The sequence below is a fragment of the Chiloscyllium plagiosum genome, chromosome 9 (assembly GCF_004010195.1).
Source record: "Chiloscyllium plagiosum isolate BGI_BamShark_2017 chromosome 9, ASM401019v2, whole genome shotgun sequence".
NCBI lineage: Eukaryota > Metazoa > Chordata > Chondrichthyes > Orectolobiformes > Hemiscylliidae > Chiloscyllium > Chiloscyllium plagiosum.
Genome location: NC_057718.1, coordinates 47,823,803 through 47,850,275, shown reverse-complemented (window position 1 = coordinate 47,850,275; position 26,473 = coordinate 47,823,803). Strand labels below are relative to the sequence as shown.

The window sequence follows — 26,473 nt, the reverse complement described above, 5'->3', positions numbered from 1 at the left end:
TCTCCAAGAAGGGTGAAAACATCTGGAAGATTCTAACCCAGAAACTTGTGGAGTCTAATTGTTTAAGTAGGAGTCAGATTTACAAAATATCTGGGAGTGGTGGGCATGAGTAGCTGGCATAAAAAACAAGTACAGAACTGGGGTGTATCAGCCATGACTTTAGTGAATGATAGGGCAGGTTTGAGCAGCCAAATGGCCTACTGGTGATCCTATTTCTTATGTTCGCTATTAGTGCTAGTGAGAGCTGCCTTGGAGTAAGGCTTACTGAGACAAGTGCCCTATTTCACATCCAAACACAAATAGAGTCCGCTGTTTTGCCTTGTGCAGACTTACAGATTCCCAGGCAGTCAGAGTTTAATAAAATACCCTGGAGACAAGGACAGGAAGAGATGGGGAAGTAGCAGTTGTTGAAAGAGATAAAAAGTTGTTCACTGCAAGCCACCCAGATGTCACACACTTGAAAGTATATTCTTTGGGTGAAGAAACGGAACCTGCAGGTGTTTAAGGTTGCTGATGATTTAGCCAAACAAAGCCATAGAAGCAATCACTGGAGTAAGTCTATTTGATGGACAATATTCAGGAATTCTTGGAAGATGAAGGGACAGGACCTTTGATGATAACTTTGATAATGAGGTGAGACACACCTTTAAGTTGGCCACTGAGAATTCAATTTTTAAAAAATCTCTATGGAAATTAAGCGACTGCATGACCAATGCAGTAAATGAAAATACAAACCTTACAACCAACTATGGCTTCAAAGTAATGGATAGTTTGGACAGTCAATAACATCCCTGAAATATCATGATTTTCTGAAGTCTTACCTTCAATCATTTCACCAATCTTGTTGCAAATTCCTGCAGCAAAATCTCTGTGGTGGGGGCAGAGAGAAAGAGAGGGAGTGGGAAACAAATGGAAACACATACTTTAAAATTTTACACAAGAGAATTCTGCAAGTAACAAAAGGGTGTATGAAGTTTAATTCTTCAAAATTTTATTTCAAGTTCTGAAAGTTTGTTCTAAACAATTGCCAAAGGGTTATCCTTTTAAAGTAGGAATTTTCCCTGACCATCTACTTTTCTTTAGCCAAGACACATTCTAAGTGCAGCGAATGAAATAGTGCCTGGTTATTTACCTGTTATACAGGAACTCACTCTCTGTGTGCAATGGGCAAATCTGTCCATAATAACTGCACTTTAATTCATATTTTAACTTACAAAAGACCACTGCTGATTCTACATTTGTGGACTTTAATGTCAAGATAGAATACTGTGGATCAAACTTCTAAAATAAATCCAATCATTCAACAATGTTCTATTCTTTATAAACAACGCACGGCAACACTAGTGAAAAGACAAACTTTTTTCTTTCTTTCCATCATTCTGGGAACGCGGGGTTTTCTGGCGAGGCCAGCATTTATTTCCCATCCCGAACTGCCAAGGATAAGCTGCCCTCTTGAACCACCAAAGTCCATTTGATGTGAGTATTAGTGTCAGGGAGTGTGTTTCGGTGTTACTGGGTCAAAATCAACCTTCTAACTGTGGGTCTGGAGTCATACGTAGGCCAGACCAGGTAAGGATGGTAGATTTCCTTCCCTTAATGACATTTGTGAACCAGATGTAATTTTTTTAAATGACAAGTAAATAATAGTGACATGATTGCCATTAGGTTAACTTGTTATGGAATTCAAATTTTCACCACCTGCCATGTTAGGATTCAAACCCATGTTCCCAGAAGATTAACTAAAGTTCTGATTACTAGGAAAAAGTGAGGACTGCAGGAGCTGGAGATCAGAGTCGAGAGTGTAGTGCTGAAAAAGCACAGCAAGTCAGACAGCACCCGAGGAGCAGGAAAATTGATGTTTCAAGCAAGAGCCCTTCATCAGGAAATTCTGATTATTAGTCCAGTGACATTACCAATATGCAATCATCTCTGTGTTAAATGTCACATGTCTGTTTATTTCACTAGTCTCCATTTTTCTGAAGTTTGCAAAACTGCTTTGTCCCCAACATCACATTATGTCTCACCCTCAGAGCTACCACCATACACTTCCATTCAGACTACAAAGCAACCGTGCATCAATACTGTCTCTCAGCCAATTTCATATCCAAGCTCCCTTTGCCTCTTTACCCTTCATGTTTTAATTGTGCAGTGAAGTCTGTTGTAATATTTGACCAAATGCCTTTTCAAAGTCTACACAAATAACATCAACTGCACTATTTCCATCGAAACAGTTACTTCAAAGCAGTTAAATTTAAATTCATCAAAGCGTAATTTGCTCTAACAAATTTAAGTGAGCTTTAACACATTCTTCTCTGTGCACCAATTATCTCGGCATGATTGTCTCAAAGATTCGCTGCTATCCCTAAGTTTATTCCTCTCTACTTTTTTTGAACAAGAGTGTAATATTTAGATTAGATTACTTATAGTGTGGAAACAGGCCCTTCAGCCCAACAAGCTCACACCGACCCTCCAAAGAGCAACCCACCCAGACCCATTTACGCCTTCACCTAATACTACGGGTAATTTAGCATGGCCAATTCACCTAACCTGTACACTTTTGGACTGTGGGAAGAAACCGGAGCACCCGGAGGAAACCCACGCAGACATGGGGAGAATGTGCAAACTCCACAGAGACAGTCGGCTGAGGTGGGAATTGAACCCGGGTCTCTGATGCTGTGAGGCAGCAGTGCTATTCACTGTGTCACCGTGCCGCCTTGAATTCTTCCAATCCCTGGACACTGTTCATATACGGGTTGTTCTGCTATAAAACTTGTTTCGTTAATGCAAATTCGCTGTAACATGATTGACAAATTGGGACACTTTCTGAAGTGCAAACTTTAAAACGCGTATTGGCTGTAATGCGATTACATCATCAACACTTTAAGCAATGTTTCTAAAGAGCAATTTTTAAATAATGCAGGGTTGCACAAGAACACAATCATCACGTTATTGAAGAACTACCTGTATCTATGAAAAATTAGAGATTGTAGTCATTGATGACACTTCTCCCATCTTTATTTTTTCTTAAACTGTAAAGAATATAATTCATTTGACTTTGAGCAATGACAAATCTGGAAGCAACTCTTCATTTCTAACTGAACCAATTGCTCTTATTTCTTGTCATATTTGCAAATACTTCTTCTATAATGAAATCACATAAGGATCATTTATTTCATAACTAAGCAAAGCACTTTGGCCTTGCCAAGATGATTTTTCATTCCTAACTGATCCAACCTCTTCTTTGATAACCCTTTTCTCTTCAGACATTTATAAGGCATGCTTGGGTTCCTTTTTCTGTTACCAACAAATCTCTCATTCACTTCGTTTGCTGCTCTTGTGTCTTGTTCCTTTCTCAATTTTACGTTTAGCTTGGTTCTCTACTGTAATTTGAGCCAGACACTTATTATAGAACATAGAAGAATACAGCGCAGTACAGGCCCTGTGGCCCTCGATGTTGCGCCGATCCAAGTCCACCTAACCTACACTAGCCCACTATCCTCCATATGCCTATCCAATGCCCGCTTAAATGCCCATAAAGAGGGAGAGTCCACCACTGCTACTGGCAGGGCATTCCATGAACTCACGACTTGCTGAGTAAAGAACCTACCCCTAACATCTGTCCTATACCTACCACCCCTTAATTTAAAGCTATGCCCCCTCGTAATAGCTGACTCCATACGTGGAAAAAGGTTCTCACGGTCAACCCTATCTAAACCCCTAATCATCTTGTACATCTCTATCAAGTCACCCCTAAACCTTCTTTTCTATAATGAAAACAACCCCAAGTGCCTCAGCCTTTCCTAATACGATCTTCCTACCATACCAGGCAACATCCTGGTAAACCTCCTCTGCACACGTTCCAGTGCCTCCACATCCTTCCTATAGTATGCCGACCAAAACTGCACACAATACTCCAGATGCGGCAGCACCAGAGTCTTATACAACTGCAACATGACCTAAGGGCTCCGGAACTCAATTCCTCTACCAATAAAAGCCAGTACGCCATATACCTTCTTCACCACACTATTTACCTGGGTGGCAACTTCCAGAGATCTGTGTACATGGACACCAAGATCCCTCTGCTCATCCACACTACCAAGTAACCGACCATTAGCCCAGTACCCCATCTTTTTGTTACTCTTATTTCCACTCATAACGTTGACTCTCTGTTCACCTGGGCAAAAGTGAGGACTGCAGATGTTGGAGATCAGAGTCAAGGTTAGAGTGGTGCTGGAAAAGCACAGCAGGTCAGGCAGCATCTGAGGAGCAGGAAAATTGATGTTTCAGGCAGGAGATGATGTTGATTTTCCTGCTCCTTGGATGCTGCCTGACCTGCTGTGCTTTTCCAGCACCACTCTAATCCTTATCTCTGTTCACCTGCCCTACTAAAGTGAAGCATGTGCTGTTTTAACCTTACTCCTTCTATGTAGCTTTTTAACATCCAACACAATGCACAATGAACAAGTGCCTTATTCTCTTTCATGATATCAAGTTGTTCCAAAGTGCTTCACAGCCACTTACTTCCCAAGTCAAGTCACTGTTGCAATGCATCCAGATACAGCATAAGATGAAAAGCCACTAGTATCTACTAACTCCATTTTATCTGTTTTAATAAGTATTGGCCTGGAGAGGTCCATTGCTCGTAGGTAAAGAACATTGTGAGATCATTTTTGTTCACCTAAGAGGGCAGCCAGGGCTTTAGTTCAGCATCTGAGGACCAATACATCTGCCAATGTAGCAATCCATTAGACTGTGCTAGGATTTCAGCCTAAATTATGTGATTAAAACTCTAGAGGAAGATTTGAAACATGAACCATCAAATTCAAAGGTATGAATACTACCACTGAGCATTGAAAGTATAGCAAAAAGTCCTACAACTTCTAGTTGCTTCCCAGAGAATCCTAGGATAAATGCCATCAGGCCCAGGGGACTTATCTGTTTTCACCCTTTCCAGAATTTCCAACACCTCTTCCCTACATACCTCAAAGCCATTCATTCTACTTAATTGTGACTCAGTATTCACATCGGCAACAATGTCCTGTTCCTGAGTGAATACTGACAAAAAGTATTCATTCAGTGTCTCCCCAATCTCTTCAGCCTTCAGTTTCATTCTAATTGCTATATACTTAGTCACCCAGAGGACTCCATCTTTAATGCAAAAACAAAAACAGAAATTGCTGGAACAACCCAGTAGGTCTAACAACATCTGTCGAGAGAAATCAGAGTTAATGTTTTGGGTCCAGTGACCCTTGTTCAGAATTCCTGCCTTCAGCTGTCCTTCTTTTGACACTGTCAAGTCTGTACCCAAATTGCCTCTTGGGAGCATCTTCTTCCGTAACTTATTGTTTCAACTCCCAATCTACACTTCCCATTCACCCAGGCCAATTTCCCAACTCACTTAAATTAGGCCTCATATGATGGGATCTTTTTACATTTAATTTTCTGTCTTATGCCACAATCATGCTGTGATCAATGTTTTCCAAATGTTTCAAACAATGCTCTGTCGGCCCCACTTTATCTCCCAGAAACATCACTGCTTCTTCTTCACTGACTGGAAACATGCTGATCAAGAAAATCCCCCTGCACAAATCTCAGCAATTCCTCCTCTTCTTTATAAAGTTATTTTCCAATCTGTGTTATGGTAATTGAGGTCTCACAAAGCATATTCCTGAATTATGTACTTTCCATTGTTTTGGACCTATGTCCAGCAATGCAATTATTCCTCCAAGATTCCTTAATACTATCCAAATAGAATCAAACTTTGAAACATTAAACAAATCCTGCACCAGGAACTTTACTCAATACCAACTGACTCCTTACCCCATTCTTTACTGGATACTTTGTAGAAAGGCATGTTCAAGACCCCTTTAATCCCCTTGTTTGAGTTATGTCTCTATTACTGTCATTTAATTATAGTTCTGTGAGGGAACTTTTGCCTGAAGTTTACCTTATTCAACTATAGTTACCAGTCTCCGGGTATTTAAACACTTACATTTCAAACAGATCTTATTTCGTTACACATTTCTCTACACTGACCACTCATATTTGTGAAGCATATTTTAGTTTTACTCTCCCAGATCTCTATGGACCTTATTACTCTTCTCTATTACTTCATCCCCTATCCAACTCTTATTAAATTAGACCACTAATTTTGCAACAGTAGAAGGATGCCTAGTTCAACACTTGCAGATTACACCTGCTGTAAACAAAACTAATAGCAATTCACTCTCGATTAGACTGCTACATCATAGCAACTATTGACAAATATTATCTGTAGTGTTTTATGGGACACAAAGCATATAGCAGTTTTGTTATTGTAATAATCACACAAACATAAATATACAAACTAATATATCAATCAACATACACGGTCTTGCGTCTCACCCAAAATCTGGATTAAGATGTAACTACGTTCGAACATCACCTTTGAGGCAGGAATAAATATCATTCAAAGCGGCACTTACTTGGATTGTGCAGAAAAATGGGCAGCAGCAAAAATGGCAGCTTCTACTTCAATATTATCATGTGAATCTAGACTTTGCCGAATGCTGTGATGAGCATTTTTTCGGTCAGGAATAATCGAAGCCATACTTCCCAGCATTCTGCAAAATGATACAATCTTGTGACTCTCATTTTCTTTGGTTAGGTGCACAAAGGTTGATTATATATATAAACACACATGAAAATAAACAACAGTTTCCTTCTAAGCCCACAAAGTGGGAATCTATCATGGAGACTGTACCAAGTTAAAAGTCACAAAATGCTTCTATAGGTTGCAATGTTCATGTCAACCCGGGAAAAACTTTGATTGCTTGACAGTTACAGCAGACAATGTGATTTGTGTAGTAAACTGCATAGTTTGTACAAATTTGTTTTATTTATTTTGGCTAGATATATGTCAATTCACTACAAGGCACAGTATGCTTTAGGTAAAAACAATGACTGCAGATGCTGGAAACCAGATTCTGGATTAGTGGTACTGGAAGAGCACAGCAGTTCAGGCAGCATCCGAGGAGTAGTAAAATCGATGTTTCGGGCAAAAGCCCTTCATCAGGAATAAAGGCAGAGCGCCTGAAGTGTGGAGAGATAAGCTAGAGGAGGGTGGGGGTGGGGAGAAAGTAGCATAGAGTACAATAGGTGAGTGGGGGAGGGGATGAAGGTGATAGGTCAGGGAGGAGAGGGTGGAGTGGATAGGTGGAAAAGGAGATAGGCAGGTAGGACAACTCCTGACAAGTCATGGGGACAGTGCTGAGCTGGAAGTTTGGAACTGGGGTGAGGTGGGGGAAGGGGAAATGAGGAAACTGTTGAAGTCCACATTGATGCCCTGGGGTTGAAGTGTTCCGAGGCGGAAGATGAGGCGTTCTTCCTCCAGGCGTCTGGTGGTGAGGGAGCGGTGGTGAAGGAGGTCCAGGACCTCCATGTCCTTGGCAGAGTGGGAGGGGGAGTTGAAATGTTGGGCCACAGGGCGGTGTGGTTGATTGGTGCAGGTGTCCTGGAGATGTTCCTTAAAGCTTGACCATAAGACATTAGAGCAGAGATCAGGCCATTCAGCCCTCCAGTCTGCTCCGTCATTCAATCATGGCTGATAAGTTTCTCAACCCTATTTCCTGCTTTCCTCGAATGCTGCCTGAACTGCTGTTCTTTTCCAGCACCACTAATCAAGAACCTATCTATCTCAGTCTTAAATATACTCAATGACCTGGTCTCCACATCTTCTGTGGCAATGAATTCCATAGATTCACCATTCTCTGGCTGAAGAAGTTTCTCCTTATCTTTATTCTAAAAGGTCTTCACTTTATTCTAAGGCTATGCCCTTGGGTCCTAGACTCTCCTACCATTGTAAACATCTTCCCAACATGTACTTTGTCCAGGACATTCAGTGTTCTATATGTTTCAATTAGATTCTCCCTCATCCTTCTAACTCCATCAAGTATAAACCCAGAGCCCTCAAAGTTCTTCATATGTTAAGCTTTTCATTCCTGGAAATTTTGCTTACCGGAGAGTGATGGCTCTAGCTACTGGATCATTGCTGTGGATGACCGAGAAGACTCTCTTCACAAATTCATCAACATTCAAGATTTTCTCCAAGTGCTTTTCACTCTGCTGAGTGACTTTCAACACACACATCCTCAAAAAGTTGTTTCTAATAGAGGGAAATACTGAAGTTAGTTTTTATAATAAATGTGATTTAACTACGTAAAATTTATTGTTCGAACATTCTTTCAAGAGATGTTGATACTTACCCAACCCTGAAGATGTCTGCAAGCTTCAAAAAAGCAGAGTTTATAAGAATTGGAAATGGGTACTTCTGAAACAACCTAGGGAAACGAACAACTGCCTCACATTGCTCACCAAGTTTCCCTGATCTCAGACCTTGAGAAATAGGATAAAAACATTGCAATTGGTACTTGAACTCACCATAAAACTGTTCAAAGATTTAGATAATTTAATGTACACAACAATTCAGAAAATTTCTCTATCACAGTTTCATATTTTTAAATGTTTAAGTCTTAAGGTAAAATACAAAACTTTGCGTGTAACAGGATCATTACCCTGCATTATATGTTTTATTTACAAATAATTCTGACCTGCACTCCTGGCTGTTTTTGAGATATTCCTACGTAGTCAAAACTCTTCTCTTATGCTTCATTCCAATACCCAAACCATGTTAGACTATGTCACTGATTTTTCAAAACGAGAAGGCTACATATCCCAACACCATCCAACATAGGAAACCACCTTGGAATGGACTGCTACTTTATGGTTTCACGTTACGTTCCTAACATTTAAAAAATTTTGTTGCAATGTACTTTCCAAAATTAGTTTCAAGAAACAAAGCATTTAATAAGACAATCCCAATAGGTAGGTTTCTCAAACGGTGATTCCAACCCATATCCAGATTGTAGGAATGAAATTCTATGCTTAAGTTTACTCCATAAAATTCTATCCTCAGTTATCCACGATGGTCTAATGTGTTTCACACCACCACTTTTGGGATTTTTTTTCGTGATAGTGCTGATTTGCTCAAGCTATTAGACTCTGTACCAATCTCAGAATACAAATTCTCAGTTGATGGAAATTTACTTCCAGACAAGTGGAAATCTCAGTGACTCGGGAGTATTAGCAAGTTGTCAAGTGTGGCAATGAATCCTTCATAAAGAAAATATTCATCCATGAATCAGTTCAGTGGAAAATAGCCTTTGTAAATCAGATGGATTTTGATGAGAAAAACTTTGTCAAATGAAACACCAAAAAAAAACTCTTTAAATGAGGAAGGAGAAAGGCAGTACCTCTGTGAACATGCATGGGGAGTAATTAAGTAAAAAGCAACTCTGGACTGGAAGCAAGGGAGATAGACTGATATGATTTATGAGAAAGTGAGGAATGTAGATGCTGGAGATCAGAGTCAAAATGTGTGGTGCTAGAAAAGCACAGCAGGTCAGGCAGCATCCGAGGAGCAGGAGAGTCAACATTTTAAGCCCTTCATCAGGAAGGGGCTTACGCTTGAAATGTCAACTCTCCTGCTCCTCGGATGCTGCCTGATGGGCTGTGTTTTTCCAGGGCCACACTTTTTGAAATGACTTATGAGCTTACAGCAGGGAGAAATGTAAAAATAAGGCCGTTTTATATGTTGCTCGAATGCCCAGACATTTGCAATATGCCAATGTTGCTCAACTTACCACTTCAAATTGTGCTTTTTTTTGTTTTATCTTTGCTCGTTCTCTACAGCAAACTTCAACATGATTAAGAATTCTCGATCACCAGGTTACTGACTTATGACCAGTGATTAACTATTTCAACGGTATTTTTACCAGGGCAAAAACTTGACAAACTTAAATAAAAGGTAAGTACAGAATACAGATTTGTCAAATTGCCTCTCACTTTATAAGCGATTCAAACTGCTCAGAAAAATGTTATTTTCGAACTGACGAAACTCGAGATTTGTTTAAAACTAACTAAAGTGAGTTTCAGCCCTGGGGGTGGCTCTGTAGTTAGCACTGCTGCCTCACAGTGCCAGGGACCCAGGTTCAATTCCCACCTCAGGTAACTGTCTGTGCTGAGTTTGCATATTCTTCCTGTGTCTGCGTGGGTTTCCTCCGGGTGCTCTGGTTTCCTCCCACAATCCAAAAATGTGCAGGTCAGGTGAATTGACCATAGTGTTAGGTACATTAGTCAGGGGTGAATGTAGGGGAATGGGTTTGGGTGGATTGCTCTTCGGAGGGTCGGTGTGGACTTGTTGGGCCGAAGGGCCTGTTTCCACACTGTAGCGGATCTAATCTAACCGAGAATAGGATTATAACATGCCACTTTTCTGAAAATAACAATCAACTCGCATCCGTCAACATCTAATGCTCAGACGCAAGAGTTTAGACCCGGTTGCACAGACCTCCACTTTTAAATGTTTGGAGAGTGCCAATTAGGTAATAAGAAAACCAAAACATAGCTTCTGCTCAGAGATAGCCCCAGATATCCCGGTGGACTTTTTAAAGGCAGTTTGGAAAATGTTTCACCAGTTTGTTAAATCCGAGAAAACAGAAGGGCGAGAGAGCGGCAGCGGCCAAGCTGCGCCCGATAGGTACGAGCACCTTTATCCAGCTCCATCAGAGCAGAGTTGGCGTCCATTTCCTGCTCTCCATAACCACCTTCCGACAGGAATGGCCGAGATGCCGCTAGCGCCATGATTAAACACCCACCGCGGATAACTCGAGCGAACCAACCGCCTTCTCCCAGTAATGCACCACGAGCGGAGGTGACAGCAGGATGACTCACTTCCGCCTGACCACCAATCAGCGCGTGTGACGTCTATTTGGCGGGAGGTTGAGAGTGGACTGAGCGCGGGAGTTGTGTTTGATTCAGTAACTGGAAAGTTCAAGATGCTGTTCCATTCTGTGCTCAACAGCAGAATTTGCAACAAAACGCGAGGTGAAAAGTTATTCCATTTTTATATAAGGGTTGTGTGAGTCTTTCTTTAAAGACATCATCGTTCCGATCTATCGCTTGTTTAAAGTTTATTCATAAAAATACTTCAGTCAATGTCCTATTTCGCCGAAATTTAATCTCAATTTTCATGGGGTATGCTATTCATTTTGAAAGATAGAAAGTTCCCTAAGTTTTGTTTTCTGAAGTGCAAATTGATCTGGTAAGTATCAAATTGTATTCAGATGTGAAATAACTGCAGTGTTATTTTTGCCGTTTTGGTCTCAATTGATTCGAGCTTTGCAGGAGAAAAGCTATTTTCTGACTGTCTGTAGTATACATCACCCTGTCGTTGTCACTTAAGATGTTGGTAGGCTGATAAGTATTAACGTGAAAGTACTAGAATCGAGTTATTTGACTATGCTATTAAATGAGTTGGATCAGGGCCGTAGTTGAATGCGTTTTGAAGGGGAGAACAATAATATTTATTTGGTGTTAAATATTTTTGGTACTAACAAAATGACGTTTTTTGAAAAATCTAAATCGCAACAATTATTGCTCGCCCTACAGAAATCTCCTTTCAATTCACAATTTATATATATCAGTGGAAAATGAAGCTGGGGAAAAACAATCAATTTGAAATGCATTTAGTACAGAAGTCCATCGTGCAACTTATCATTTGGACAGAAATTTAACACTGTTCCTCCATGGGCAATGTATTTCAGTTGTTTTCACCTGGAATTGAGCTACGTAAATCAGAAAGATTCCACGTTAACTGTTCTCACGGTGATGTAGTATACGATGATGCAATCAGTTTCAGGTTGAGAAGCAACCCAGGTTGCTTTTCCTGACTTCAACCCCTAGTAACAGTGTGGATGTCGGATGAGGAGTGTGGTTGAGATTAGCTAGAATGCCTTCTGGTTCATGTGTGATTAAATATCTGAATATCGTTCAGAATGATGAATGACCGTCCTTTGAATGAAATGATGAATCAAATAAAAATTAAATCCCATTAATATGGATTTCTCTTCAAAGGATTTATCTTGAAATTTCTCTTTGGATTTTTTTAGTCTGCACAGAAAAGAAACATTTCTGTAAACTTGCATTGTGGAATATATGATACAAAAGAAAAACTGTAGTCAGCTATCCAAACATTTTTATTGTAACTTACTTGTCCATTAGTTTCAGCATAATTTTATCTTTCATGTTAGAGTTTCACAGCTACTCGTTAGAGACTCTGCTGCAATATTACCAATGTAATCGATGGGATGAACACACTTCATATGGTGACCATGGGGCACCAGTTCCTCCGTTTGGCTGCTTGTGGTCGACAGGTAAATTGACCTATCCAGTTGTAATTTTAACTCCAGTATGTTAATACTAAATTGGGAGATCACCTCGGTGCGTCTTCATTTGTGCGACTTCGTATCGCTTTCCATGCAAAAGGGCTTGTGTGAAAATTAGAGATGGTATTGCTGGCATGCTGGTGATTTTTAATATGACTATTTTACAGCAGATCTGTGGCATCAGGTCCTTGCAGTGGTGAATGAAGAAGGTGTAGTCAGGCTGTACAATACAGAATGCCGTAACAAGGAGGACCCAACTTGTCGAGGTGTGCCAACATTTTGTTTGCTTGCTTTCTTAGATTTTTTTTAAATGAATGTATCTAAACCTTGTTCACATCATTGAAACGACATAACTCATTTATAAAATGACACCTCCTTTTGAAATGCAAAATTTCCAATAAGTGGGTCAGTCATGCAATTCTATCCTTCATAGGCACCATGATAGATTCTTGTTTAGTCATTATTGGAGCACTGTACATGGAAGTAATTTTTCCATCTGCTTCAGTTAAACCCTGAACTAATTTAAAAATATAAATGATTTGCTTTGATTTATTATTGTTCCATTGACTGAGATACAGTGAAAAGTATTATGTGCTATCCAGACCAATCATACCATACGTAAGTGCATCAGGGTAGTAGAACAGAATGCAGAATATAGCGTTAAAGCTACAGAGACAAATCAAGTCTAATATATGATATAGCATCCAAGATGAGTTTTTTTTTAGATAGTCATTAGTGCGTAGAATTCTTTTTCTCAAATGGAGGCTGGAACTTAATTTACTCAAAGCTGATGAGATTTTTGATAAACATCATAGTTGAAGGTTAAGAGTGCCAGCGGGAAAGTGGAACTGAGACCACCACCAGATCAAGCACGATCTTATTGAATGGTGGAGCAGGCTCAGAAGAATACATGGCCTCCTTCTCCTCTCAAGTCCTATTTTCATATGGCGATCTCATTGCTATAATATAAGGGGAGTAATATGGACCGTGTGATAACACCATTTGTGTGAAGTACTTTTAATCCATTGTGCCCTGTACTCTTTCTCAATCATTTCTTTGATTTGTATGAATTATCTGATGAAGGGTTACTGCTCCTGTAACGTTGACACTGCTTTCTCTCTGCAGATGCTGCCACTTTCTCTGGCAATTTCTGTTTTTGTTTTAGATTTCCAGCATTCGCAGTTGTTTGTTTTACTTTATGGATTACCTTGATCAGTTTTCATTCTAGAGTCGACAAATTACACTTGTTCAGCTGCATAATGAATGCAAGGATCCCTGAATTAAAAACATCCCAACTTAGGAATGTGATCTCATAGAGGGATGTAATTTTAAAGGACTGGCGTACAAACATTTTCCGTGTATAGGAACAGCTACTTTATATTGGCCTGCATTCTGTTCCATCTTGCGAATGGACTTGTGTACAGACGCCAGAACGGAACCCATTGCAACCCGGAGTTGACCTGTACGTTTGAATAAATTGGGAGAACCTGCCACCTGGGTTTTTAAAATATGGGGTGAAAAGTTATTTATTTCCTGCCGATAGACCAGCAATCCAGAATCAGTTGCTAAACATGTCTTTATATATGATTATTCCAGTAAAAAGTCATTTACATGTTTGCCTTCCCTGATTTTTCTCTTCATTCTCCAAATCAAAGGAGTCATATCGTCCATTAAAATTCTCCACATCTTGGAGCACTACCTCCGTGTTAAAACATTAGTGCAGAGAAGTGTTTCCTCTGAAATTAAACAAAGTATTACGTTGATTCTAATTTCATGTAAGTTGTGTTTGTTATATCATCATATCCCCAGGCCTGCTTAATGTAAATATACCTGTATGCATTAGTGGTGAGATTTCTGTTATTATAAATAGTAAAACAGTTCTGTTTATAAACACTATAAATAACAAATGGCAATCTCCCATCCCACCATACACAATACTGTTCTTGGTAAAATTCCAGAATGACTCCAAACGAATACTGTATCTCCAAACCCTACACCTCTTAACTTGTTTTTGTCCACACTCCAAGAATGTGAAGCTCAAAATGGTCCAGAAATACTTTAATTTTGGCAGGGCAAAATAAACAATATATTGTTGGCTATTCTTTATAGTTAAATGTACGTTTTATTTGCCTAAACATCTGTTGTACTGAGGTTTCAGTGACAACTTTGTCTGTTTCTTGACCTGGTTTCTCCTTGCTAAATTAGAATTTTATGTTTTCAGCATGGTTGGCTCACAACAATGCAGTGTTTGACCTTGCTTGGGTTCCTGGAGAGCCAAAATTAGTAAGTACTCTATTTTCCTTGTACATTCCTTTAATAAAGAAAAGTGTGTTGATAGTACTGCTGAACATTTGTACTTTTATGTTTGTTTTGAAGGTTACAGCTTCAGGTGATCAGACAGCAAAACTCTGGGATGTGAAAGCAAGTGAGCTCCTTGGCACATTTAAAGGCCACCAGTGCAGCCTCAAGTCTGTGGCATTTGGAAAGCAGGAAACAGGTACCATAATTTTACTCCGAAAAGCTTTATTTATTAAGGAACAAAAAAATTCATTTCATTCTTTTTTGTTTTTGTTTGAAGCTGTATTTTGCACTGGTGGCAGAGATGGTAACATAATGGTCTGGGACACTCGTTGCAGTAAGAAAGGTAGGTGTTTCCCAACATAGTTACAAGAACACATTATGTGAGTGTTCAGTGCATTGTGCTGTGGAATCACAGGACATTTTCAGAATCAAACATTTCGTATCACTTTTTGAACTCCAATGCTTCCCAAAGCCTTGACTTTCTCCCAACTTTACATTAATTTCTAGTACATTCTTGCCCAAAACCCCTACTATTGAGAGTGTGCAGTCACTTTGAGAGGCACCTATGAGAAATTCCTTGCATTCAGTTGATATGTTGAAAGGAAGATTCAAATCTCCAAATATGGGTACTGGTTCGTTCTTGCTCGATAGAGCATTAATCCTTTCAGAAGCACCAATGATTGAACCTTTTGAGAGTATGTGCAATCCTAACCAAGAATGTGTGGTGAAATTAAGGCCCAACTTGCAAGTAGAGCAGTGGATTTAAATAAAGATCACTCTCTGTCACAATTGTAGTTGATTAAGTACGCATCCTTCTGGTCTTGCAATTATATGTATGCATTTTAAAAGCAAACAGTTCAGTTAACGACTATAAATTTTCTGAAAGGGAAATCATTACCTCTTGGACTTTATACTATCTGTCGAGGTTTTATTGAAAATGAATTATAATGGTTTGAACCCAAATAACAGTGACAGACACCAATGAGTCTAATTAGAGCAAAAGGTTGCTTCAGAGTGCCAGTTGCTGGTTGCTGAAACTGCAGTGGTGGGAGGAATGAAATCCTGATATGTGACAGGCAACTCACACAGATATCCAGCACGGAAACAGACCATTCAGTCCAACTCATCCATGTCAATGAGAAATCCTAAATAAATGTAAACTTGTTTGCCAGCATTTGGCCACATATTCCTCTAAACCCATGCTATTCGTGTACCAGCCTCCAACATTTTCTCTGGCAGCTCATTCCATACGTGCACCAGTCTCTGCATAAAAAAAGTTGCCCCTTAGATGCCTTTTACATTTTTTTCCCCTCACCTTAGAGATTTTGGGGGGACACCCGCACCCCTCCCCTCCCCCCAGGAATAGACCTTATCTAGTTACCCTATCCAATGTATCTCATGATTTTATAAAGCTCTATAAGGTCAGCCATCAGCCTCCGACGGTCCAGGGAAAATTGCTCCAGTCTATTCAGCCTCTCCCTGTAGGTCAAACCCTTCAATCCTGGCAATGTCCTTGTAAATCTTTTCTGAACACAACACCCTTCCTATAGCAGGGAGACCAGAACTTCACGCATTATTTCAAAATGTGGCCTAACCCATATCCTACACGTGATCCCCCAACTCCTACACTCAGCTCTTTGACCAATAAACGCAAGCATACCAAATGTCGCTTTCACTATACTATCTACCTGTGACTCCACTTTCAAGGAACAATGAACCTGCACTTCAAGATCTGTTTGTTCAGCAACACTCCAAAGGTCCTTATCCTTAAATATATAAGTCCTGCCCTGATATGCCTTTCCAAAATGCAGCACCACGCATTTATCGAAAGTAAACTCCGTCTGTCACTCCTCGGCCCATTGGCCTATCTGATCAAGAAGCCCACCACCATCACCCTCTGTCTTCTAAGTTCGAGCCAGTTTTGAATCCAAATAGCATAGCTAGTTTTCCCTCTATTCCATGTGATCTAACCTTGCTGACCAGTCTACCATGGCGAACCTTGTCAAATGCCTTACTGAAGTCCATATCGATCACATCCACTGCTCTGCCCTCATCAAGACTTTTAGTGACTTCTTCAAAAGGCCAGTGTCAGGATTTGCCTAGGTAAAGAAGCATTAAGAGTTAGACAGAGAGAGAGAGAGAGGAGAGGACTGAGACAAGTTAGATTGCCCTTTCAAGCAGACAGCAAAAGGGGCTAAATGGCCTCTTTCTAAATTGTTTGTCTAATTTGAAGATGTAAGTACCTCTTTTCTAACAGTGACCTGTGTGCAACTTTCTTCGTCTTGCATTCTTCTCAATTTCATTTGCTGTCCACGTAATAGAATGAGCTGCTTTTTGAAACTTTTCATGGTGAGTTTTTCCCTCCTGTATTGCTTACTGAGGTTGTTAAATTGCAAGTGTAACTTGACAAATTGTGTAATGGAACAGTGATCCCAGGACTTAATCTGATAATATGATCAGTTAATATTTATGAAAAAATTTCTTTGTGGAATTCAGCAATAAACAACAATACCATGTGTACATGCAATTGATCTGTACATATGATTAATGTATTGAATGTTTTGATTGTATTTTACTAAGTTTGTGTTCACTCACCATTTTGTAACAGGTAGTTCATATTGTTTGGAGTTGTACCTGTACATTTAATTTCATTTGATACCTAATCACTTTTCTGTGCTCTCATTCTGACTGATTCATGCCCCAGTACACCCAGATTTTTCTGTGCCTCTGTGTTCTGCAAAGTCCATCCAGTAGTGAAGTGCCACAAAAGTCAGTCTGAGGGCCTCAATTGTATACTGTGTATAATAATGACTTAGAGGAGGGGGCAGGGAGTAATATATCCAAATTTGCTGGTGATACAAAAATAAGAGGGATGGTCTATTTTAATGAGGACATAAGGAATCTCCAAAGGGTTTTGAGAAGATGTGCAGCTCAGGTTGAGGTTCTGGATGTCGGTTTGCTCGCTGAGCTGGAAGGTTCATTTCCTGACGTTTTGTCATTCTACTAGGTAACATTTTCAGTGGGCCTCAGGCGAAGCTTTAGGGTGACAAAACGTCTGGAAATGAACCTTACAGCTCAGCGAGCAAACCTACATCCAGAATCTCCAAAGGGATTTGGTAGGTTGAGCATGTGGGTAAAAACATGTAGGAAAATGTGAGGTCATGGACTTTGGTAGGAATAAAAAGACAATGATTTAAATGGAGAGAGTCTCAATTGAAAATGTGTAGTGTTGAGGGATCTGTATGTTCTTGTGCATGAAACTCAAAAGGTCAGCAGGCTGGTTCAGCAAGTAAGGTAAATTGAATTTTGGCTTTTATTGCAATGGGGTTGGAATTTAAAAATAAGCAAGTCTTTTTTACAACTGTAGTGGTTTTTGTTAAGGCCCCACCTCAAATGTTGTGTCCAGTTTTGGTCCTTGTTTTTGAAAAAGGAGATATTGGCATTGGAGGTGGATCAAAAGAGATTCACTCAGCTGATTCCTGGGATTAAGTGGTTGACTTACCAAGAATGGCGAATCGGGTGAGAGCTTTATTCGTTTGAATTTTAAAGACTGAATGGAGCTCTTACTGAAATATACAAGGTTCTGGGAGGGCTTGACAGCCTATGTTGATATAATATTTCCACTTGTGGGAAAATCTCAGACTAGGGAATATAATTACAGAATATACAAACACTCATTGAAATCTGTCACGGAAAGGAATTTGTTCTGTAAGGGTAGTACATGTATGGAATTCTCCAGCCCTGAGAGTTGTGGAGGCTAGATCACCGAGAGTATTTAAAAGAGGATGTAGATTTTTGTAATATCAGGGAGTTGAGGAATATGTGGAGCCAGTACAAGAGAATAGAGGCACAGGGAAGATTAACCTTGATCGTATTGAATGGGGAGCTAGGCTTGAGGGACTGAGTGGCCTACTCTTCCTCTTTCTAATGAGGATTAAATCCTGTTTTTCTTGCAAAAGTTGAGAAGGTCATATTTTTGCATATTATATGCCACGTCAAATTTTTGCCCACTCAGCTAACCTTTTTATACCCTTTTCCTTTTTTTCTCTCTTTGCAATTTTTTTGGTATCAATCGTACATTTAATTGAAGTAGATTGTAAATAATTGAAGACCCAGCGTTGACCCTGTGGCACGCCACTTGTAACTCTCGCCAACCTGAAAACTAGCCATTTATACCTACTGTGTTTCCTGTTAGCTAATCAATCCTGTACCCTGCCAATATGTTGCCCTTGATGTAGTGAGATTTTATTTTCCACAGCAACCTTTAATGTGGCACCACGTCTAATACATTGTGCAAATTTATGTATAGCATGTGCTGCTTGAAGAATCTGTCCCCAAAACACTCCCTGAACTAATTTTCCAGGCTCCCTTTGCCAATTTGGTTCATTGTAGAGTCAGTCATCCATGATTATCACTGCCTTTCTCAAAAACCCCATTATTCCTTTATACTCTTTCCATGCTGCCTAAAAAGTTAGGGGCCAAGAAGTGACTTGCTGGCTTTACTACTTCTTATCTATGCTAAACTGATTTTACGTCTTGAACTTTAGAAATTGAGTCATCTTTCTCTATTGTGTTAATGTCATCCTGAATAAATGGATGGAACCCTCGATCTTTCCAAGCTCCCTAATATTTTGAAATGCCGTGTACCCTTTAATATTCAAGTCTTTGCCTTTGCTGTCCTTTGTGTTTCTGTAATGTCTATCAGATCACATATATTTATTTCAATTTGTGCTGTCAAATTTTTGTTCTGTTGTAAAGATTCAGATTGACAGCCCTTATCTTGATCTTTTTATCATGTTTGCACTGTCTGGCCTTATCTGCGGTGCACTTCTAAGTTTGTTTGCTCAGTCCCTTCTTGCCATATATTCCTTATTGTTACCTTGCTGCCTTGTCTTCTACCTTCAATTTATTACATCGTCCAATACTTGATTCCTTGTCCCCAATATTTAGCTTTAAACCCTATCTGCTGTCCGAGTTATGTGACTTGCCGGAACACTGGACCCAGCCTGGTTCAGATGCAGACATACCTGCTAAGTTTTTCCTGCACTTAGTCATTATTCCATTCTTTGCCATCAGTCTTGGCACTTCCATGACAACCATATCAAAATGGTTATAAGTGACTCATTGAAACATGTATTACATTTAAAATAAGTTTAAAAAGAGTGCATATTTCTAACTTTTGATTATAAAAAGGATGGGTTCTTGACAGAAAAAATGCCTCTTAAAAGTTCTCTGCTTTTAATTCTTCAGTGCATTAGTGAGAATGGAATCATACAGAACATAAAGCTGCAATTTGCCTCAAAGAGATAGTCAAGGTTCTTCTTGGCTTGGTTGTAATGGTGTCCCCTTCATCCATCTAAAAGATTGCTGAATCAAACTGTCTATGCTAAAACATGGAGTGGCAATTTGGACTGTGAGCTCTTGAGGTGGTTATTGTGAGAGAAACTGAGGGAGGAGAAGCGGACAAATAAGTTTGAAGCTTATTCATCGACTTCTTGCTTGTGATTAGATGGATTTTACAGACAAGTGAAGCAAATTACTGGTGCTCACAACACGCAGGCCAAGCAGACTCCTCCAAAACAGAAGAAACGGCGACAGTCTGTACGGGGACTTGCTCCTTCTGTGGTATGATTGCTTTTCATTGTATTTCTCTACTTGTCTGGTACTCCAGTCACCGCTGCTTCAGTGGCTGGGCCTCCAGTCTTCTGTTAAAAATGGGCCAGGTTTACTCCATGTGCTGAGTTGACTTTTCATTTTTTCACAGGATTCTCAGCAGAGTGTAACAGTAGTGATTTTTAGAGACGAAAAGACTTTGATTTCTGCAGGTGCAGTGGATGGGTAAGTGGAATTTGGAATAAAAACAGGAGCTGTAATGCCTTAACAACAAACCTCTATTGCACAGTTCTCATTCTGTCAAAGTGTATCTGTCTTCGTGATGTTTGAGTGATAAATGTTGGCCTGGGCATTTCTTCAAGTAGCGCCATGGGATCTGCGTGGATATTGGTTTAATGTTTCATTTGAAGGACAGCACCTTTTGGGAATGCAGTGAAGTATCAGTCTAGATTACAAACTCATTTTCTGCCTCGGGACTTGACTCAGACAAAGCTGTTATCACAAAGCCAAGGCTAACATTTACTGACAGGATTTATTCACTCTCTGTTGCATCTATAAAAATACATTATTTACTTTCCAGGGTCATCAAGATGTGGGATTTGAGGAAGAACTACACCATTCATCATCAAGATCCTGTGCCTGTGCAGTCCTTCCCTTATCCAGGAAGCAGTGCACGGAAACTCGGTATATATGTTTTAACTGTCAGTGCAGCTTTGGGAGAAGTGTGAGGATTCATTAATCAATTTGCAACCATTCACTGAATGCATTCCTGTTCCCCTGAAGGAGCAAAGGAAATGTACATGACCCACTCTGACCAGCTGTCATCATTCAAATAGCAATGGCAGGAAGCAAGTCCTGCAAAAGTAAAATACTGAAAGTACTTCATGTCATGAAACACCGACTGTAAAATCTGTCATGAGCTGGTGTGAACATGAAAATATGAAATACCTTAGTTACAGTCAGACTTTGTAAAGTCTGATAAGTTTTGAGTTGCATGTAAGCATGAGCTAATTCAGTAGTAGTTAGAATTAGTTTCTGACTGTGTATAAATTAGGCTTTTAAAAATTCCCTAAAATAATTAATGAACTTCAATTTGTTCACATTTTAGGGTACTCCAATGTTGTCTTGGACTCAAAAGGCTCCAATCTCTTTGCTAACTGCACTGATGATAACATTTACATGTTTAATGTGACTGGCCTAAAGACTGTACCAGGTAAGTGAAGGATGGATTGTCCAATACACTTTTATGGTGAGAGGGAGAAGAGGAGTTTTTAGATTTATTTACGAGTCCATAATGTTTTTTTCCCTTTCTAAGTTTGTTATTTCCTCTTTAAAGTTATTAATTAATTGGGCGGCACAGTGGCTCAGCAGTTAGCACTGCTGCCTCACAGCGCCAGGGACCCGGGTTCGATTCCAGCCTCTGGTGACTGTCTGTGGGGAGTTTGCACATTCTCCCCATGTCTGTGTGAGTTTTCTCTGGGTGCTCCAGTTTCCCCCCACAGTCCAAAGATGTACAGGTTCGGTGAACTGGCCATGCTAAATTGCCCAGGATGTGTAGGGTAGCTGTATTAGTCATGAGAAATATGGAGTAATAGGGTAAAGGAATGAGTCTGGGTCAGATACTCTTCAGAGAGTCGGTGTGGACTTTTTTGGCCAAATGGTCTGTTTCCACGCCATTGGGATTCTATTGTAACGAGATTATTTTTATAGCAAGTGTGTACCTGCACCATTTTATGTTTCCAACTTGCCTGCGCTTCAAAAAGTAATTATGCAAAGTGTTTTAGGATCTTTTGATATGAAAAGTGCTATGTCAATGCTACTATAATTTTATTATGTCCACAAACCCCCTTTTAGGCCTTACTTAATAATTCTTCAAATGAGTCACTTGCCTCAAACTAACAAGTAGACTCTATTTAAACTTCAGTCAATGTTGGTGCAAAACATTTAATGGAAACCAGGTCCAAACTGACACTGGAGTAAAGGCACATTGAGATTTTTCCTTCAACAGACCTCCCTCCAGTGTAAACCTAGCACAAACTTAGAATTTGCACCACAATTCTCAGGTTGATGCAAAGTCAAACAGCTGCACACCAAGTTGAGAGCTGTAACATGAATTTTAAAAAAGCCTTTTAATTTGTGACCTCATCATATCCAAAAGTGTAAATTAAATTTATTTGTAATTTCTAATCTAAAGAAATGTAGCAGTTTATTTATGTACAAAATGCCCCACGTACAGTATTAACATAAATCACGCAACAATCTATTTGCGTTGAGTCTGTCTCGTGATCTTAAATTCTTGATCAGCAAGCAAAGTAGTTATTTGAACTTAAGGCAAAGCCTACAGGCTGCTTCCTTTTCAACTTTTCCTGAAATTTCCCTATGTCTGATATTAGATTAGATTAGATTCCCTACAGTGTGGAAACAGGCCCTTTGGCCCAACCAGTCCACTCCGACCCATTTCCCTCTGATTAATGCACCTAACACTATGGGCAATTTAGCATGGCCAATTCACCTGTCCTGCACATCTTTGGACTGTGGGAGGAAACCGGAGCACCCGGAGGAAACACACTCAGACACAGGGAAAATGTGCAAACTCCACACAGACAGTCACCCAAATCTGGAATTTAATCTGGGACCCTGGTGCTGTGAGGCAGCAGTGCTAACCACTGAGCCACCATGCCGCCCCCAGTGGCTAAGGGAATGAGTTGGAGGTTTGTTCCATGTCTGTGGCTGACAACGTTGATGTTTTCAAGTTTTCCCCATAGTAAATGACATCATTTTGTTAGCTATATTCCAAATGAAAAACTTGATTTGTCTTGACAATCCTGCCTGAAATTAGAGGTAACCTTTTGAGGAAATATGGGCACAGTTCAGAGTTCATATTGCTTGAATGCATAATATGGCTTCTTTTACCAAGTTCAGGGTCACAGGCAAGACACCAATTAAAGACTTTGGACCATTGAGAGAGAATACAAACTCATGGGAAATATACAGAAATAAGGATAATTATTATTTTTGACCTTCTTGACCTGTTTTGTATGTTTTCAAAATTTCCAATAATTTAAGACCTAATGCTAAGTTACATCAAGTAGGTCAGATCTTAAATTATGGAATTTCTTTGTCCTCCTGTCATTGATGTGCTCTGTTTTATATACGTTTTATATAGTGGCAACCTTCAGTGGTCACCAGAATTCCACGTTCTATATTAAGGCCAATCTCAGTCTGGATGATCAATTCCTCCTTAGTGGGTCCACAGACCATAACGCCTACATATGGAAGGTAAGCAGCGTGCTGTTGGAAGTGGAAATAGGTCAAACAAGCCAAAATACTTTATCCTAATCTATCCTACAAAACTCTCTTCAATCTACAAAGAATACTTCATTTCCAGCAGGAATTCATGAATCCGAATTAAAAGTGGAAATCTTGTTTGCTTGCTCCCTCCCACTCAAGCCAAGGAATGCTGTGGCACATTATTGCATATTTGCTATCACTTTGGCAGTATTCAGACAGTTAACTACATAGGTCCGGACTCTTAGCTGGAGACATTCTGTTAGGTAAGCATAGAATGATCACAATTTAGAATGAGGTCACTGCAAGAGCACCTTGGCCAACACTGCTCTTCTGTGATTTATCCTTTAGCCTCCAAATCATTTCTCTTTAAATCACTTAATTTTCTTTTGAAAGCCACGATTGAAACTGCCTTCAGCATGCTTGCAGACGCTGCATTGCAGGTTCTATCTATTCATTGTGTAAGTGTTTTTTTTCCTCGTGTTATCTGACACTTTCAGGAAATTGAAAGCCTGTAGGAGAGTGAGAATCTTCCTGTGATTGTTTCATTGAAAGATGATGAAAGGGAAAGGAGGTTTATGTGATGTGGTGATTTCCTGCAGCTCAAGCTTCACTGTTCTAGGCTATTAAATTGACACTGATTTCATGCTCAACAGTCTTTGTGCGTCAAAGAATAGAACCAATTATTGTCTTGGGTAATGCAGTTCCATGTTGAAGTGACAGTTGCTGCTCTGTGCAAGAGTTTAACCAGTATTGAGCCAACACTCTAGGAACCTTTTGATCGTTTATTGGGAAGTGAAAAGCTGAATGCAATGAACCAGGAAGCACCCGTTTATGATCACTTTCGTCTGCTGTGTTAGCTGATCCTAATTGGGGTAGCACTGGTTTGTATACAGCTGCCATTTCTGGTGTTAAGATGGAGAAAAATTAGTTGGGATTGCTGATCCAGTATGCTAGCCAAAGACTTCTGCAAAGTTATCCCAGGTACATTAGATGAAAACAGAATTTGGCTTGGTTATAATGTCTTCGGTTAATTGTTTTCCTCACAGTGAGGGCTTTATAGGAATCTTTATTGCAATCACCACAGTGTGTATCATCACCTTCAGGAAAGGGAAAGGAGATGAAGCAACCTCTGAACTTGTTGCAACTGTTTCCAGTGAGTTGTGCAGTTCCAGATTAGTATAGGGAAAACCTTTTTCCACAAAAGTTCAACTCCAAACAGTTTTGTAATCTCCTGTGTTGTTGGATAACTTTATGATCCCCTGTCACTCATCTCTTTCTGTAACTGTGTGAAACTGCATGAGCCGGAGTGGCCAAATGAAAGGAAGCTTGAACAGGGAATTGCCAAATTCTGTTGTCATATCAATAAAACATAGTGCAGTACCTGGCATGTTAGTATGGTCCATGTTCTTAATCCACTCTGAAGTCTATTTGGCAACATTCCAATTTAAACTGATGTGAAAGTTTTGTTGTGCTGCAACACTGAGTCAGAGTTACAACTACTCGGGACAACATCACAATAGTAATTTGAGTCTGAATTGTAGCACTGTCATGAGACGTCCCATTTATGACTGTCTGATCTGATTACAATCTGGGGTTTACAATTACATCACTGAGACCAAATCAAACTCAGCAATAAGACAACAGATGATGTTTGGCTTGTTGAATGATCTAGCCTTATTGCAAATCAGTTTAATCCTAGTTCTCATTATTTCAGATCTCTGATCCTCATCATCCTCCAACAGTGCTCCAGGGACACAGTCAGGAGGTGACTTGTGTGGCTTGGTGCCCTTCAGATTTCTCAAAGGTCAGTGCGTATGCTGGTGATCTGCCCCTATTTCAAGGAGAAGTCACTGGATATTTCGCCTTGGTCGAAAGGCTATTTGATTTGTTCCACCCTCAAGGGAAGGCTGTTATTAATGATGCTATCCTAATACAAGAACAACTGCTTCATCAGCTGTGTTCTTGGGATATGGGCCAAACTAGTTTAGTTTGGGAAACCTGCCCAGCATGGACAAGTTCGACGTAAGGGTTGCTTGCTGTGGTGTCTGACTCTATGAAAGTTTGCTTAATTGAAGGATCTGGGTCAACTATTATGAGTAAAATCATCAACATAATTAGTGTTTTGAAAATTTTCAACTCCTTCAATTGTCATGTATGTAACATTACTTTTTGAAATACATAAATTCATACTGGTCCTATTATTTGTTGGATTCGACATCAGAGTTGCACAGAATCGTAAATTGCTCAATTCATATTTAGCCAGTTGGGGATAGTATAGAAATTAAGTGATTCTACTAAGTTTCATCAAAAATATTTGATCAGCTAATTGTTAATCACACCAAAATAAGTATCTTAATGTGTGCTACAGGATTAAACTCTTGAGTATTTGGTCTCCATGGAAATATAATTATTTGTATAACTTTTGCTTTATCATCAGTGGGGTCGTTTTTAGATTTAAGAATATCCCAAAACTGAAAAAGGTTTCCATTAGAGTCATAGAAATGTACAGCATGGAAACAGACCCTTCGGTCCACCCATCCATGCCGACCAGATATCCCAACCCAGTCTATTCCCACCTGCCAGCACCCGGCCCATATCCCTCCAAACCCTTCCTATTCATATACACATCCAAATGCCTCTTCAATGTTGCAATTGTACCAGCCTCCACCACATCCTCTGGCAGCTCATTCCATACATGTACCACCCTCTGCGTGAAAAAGTTGCCCCATAGGTCTCTTTTATATCTTTCCCCTCTCACCCTTAACCTATGCCCTCTAGTTCTGGACTCCCCCACCCCAGGGAAATGACTTGGTCTATTTATCCTATCCATGCCCCTCATAATTTTGTAAACCTCTATAAGGTCACCCCTCAACCTCCGACGCTTCAGGGAAAACAGCCCCAGCCTGTTCAGCCTCTCCCTGTAGCTCAGATCCTCCAACCCTGGCAACATCCTTATAAATCTTTTCTGAACCCTTTCAAGTTTCACAACATCTTTCCGATAGGAA

At 39.9% G+C, this 26,473-nt stretch overlaps 2 protein-coding genes across 2 annotated transcripts in view; one reads left to right on the top strand and one right to left on the bottom strand.

Annotated features, from left to right (window-relative positions):
• The window catches only part of ints7 (integrator complex subunit 7), a 62,329-nt gene extending 51,568 nt beyond the window's left edge, over positions 1-10,761 (bottom strand). The window contains exons 1-5 of the mRNA XM_043695875.1: positions 10,587-10,761; positions 8,244-8,373; positions 7,997-8,143; positions 6,465-6,602; positions 822-868 (exon numbers count right to left, since the gene is read on the bottom strand). Coding sequence (XP_043551810.1) covers positions 822-868; positions 6,465-6,602; positions 7,997-8,143; positions 8,244-8,373; positions 10,587-10,680 — 556 coding nt within the window. The 5' untranslated portion in view covers positions 10,681-10,761. The remainder of the gene's footprint in view (positions 1-821; positions 869-6,464; positions 6,603-7,996; positions 8,144-8,243; positions 8,374-10,586) is intronic.
• A 30-nt stretch (positions 10,762-10,791) lies between these two features.
• dtl (denticleless E3 ubiquitin protein ligase homolog (Drosophila)) overlaps positions 10,792-26,473 on the top strand; it is a 25,547-nt gene continuing 9,865 nt past the window's right edge. Inside the window, exons 1-12 of the mRNA XM_043695876.1 lie at positions 10,792-10,923; positions 12,129-12,251; positions 12,431-12,529; positions 14,485-14,546; positions 14,640-14,760; positions 14,842-14,907; positions 20,074-20,189; positions 20,329-20,402; positions 20,758-20,861; positions 21,286-21,390; positions 23,344-23,456; positions 25,183-25,272. Coding sequence (XP_043551811.1) covers positions 10,875-10,923; positions 12,129-12,251; positions 12,431-12,529; positions 14,485-14,546; positions 14,640-14,760; positions 14,842-14,907; positions 20,074-20,189; positions 20,329-20,402; positions 20,758-20,861; positions 21,286-21,390; positions 23,344-23,456; positions 25,183-25,272 — 1,122 coding nt within the window. The 5' untranslated portion in view covers positions 10,792-10,874. The remainder of the gene's footprint in view (positions 10,924-12,128; positions 12,252-12,430; positions 12,530-14,484; positions 14,547-14,639; positions 14,761-14,841; positions 14,908-20,073; positions 20,190-20,328; positions 20,403-20,757; positions 20,862-21,285; positions 21,391-23,343; positions 23,457-25,182; positions 25,273-26,473) is intronic.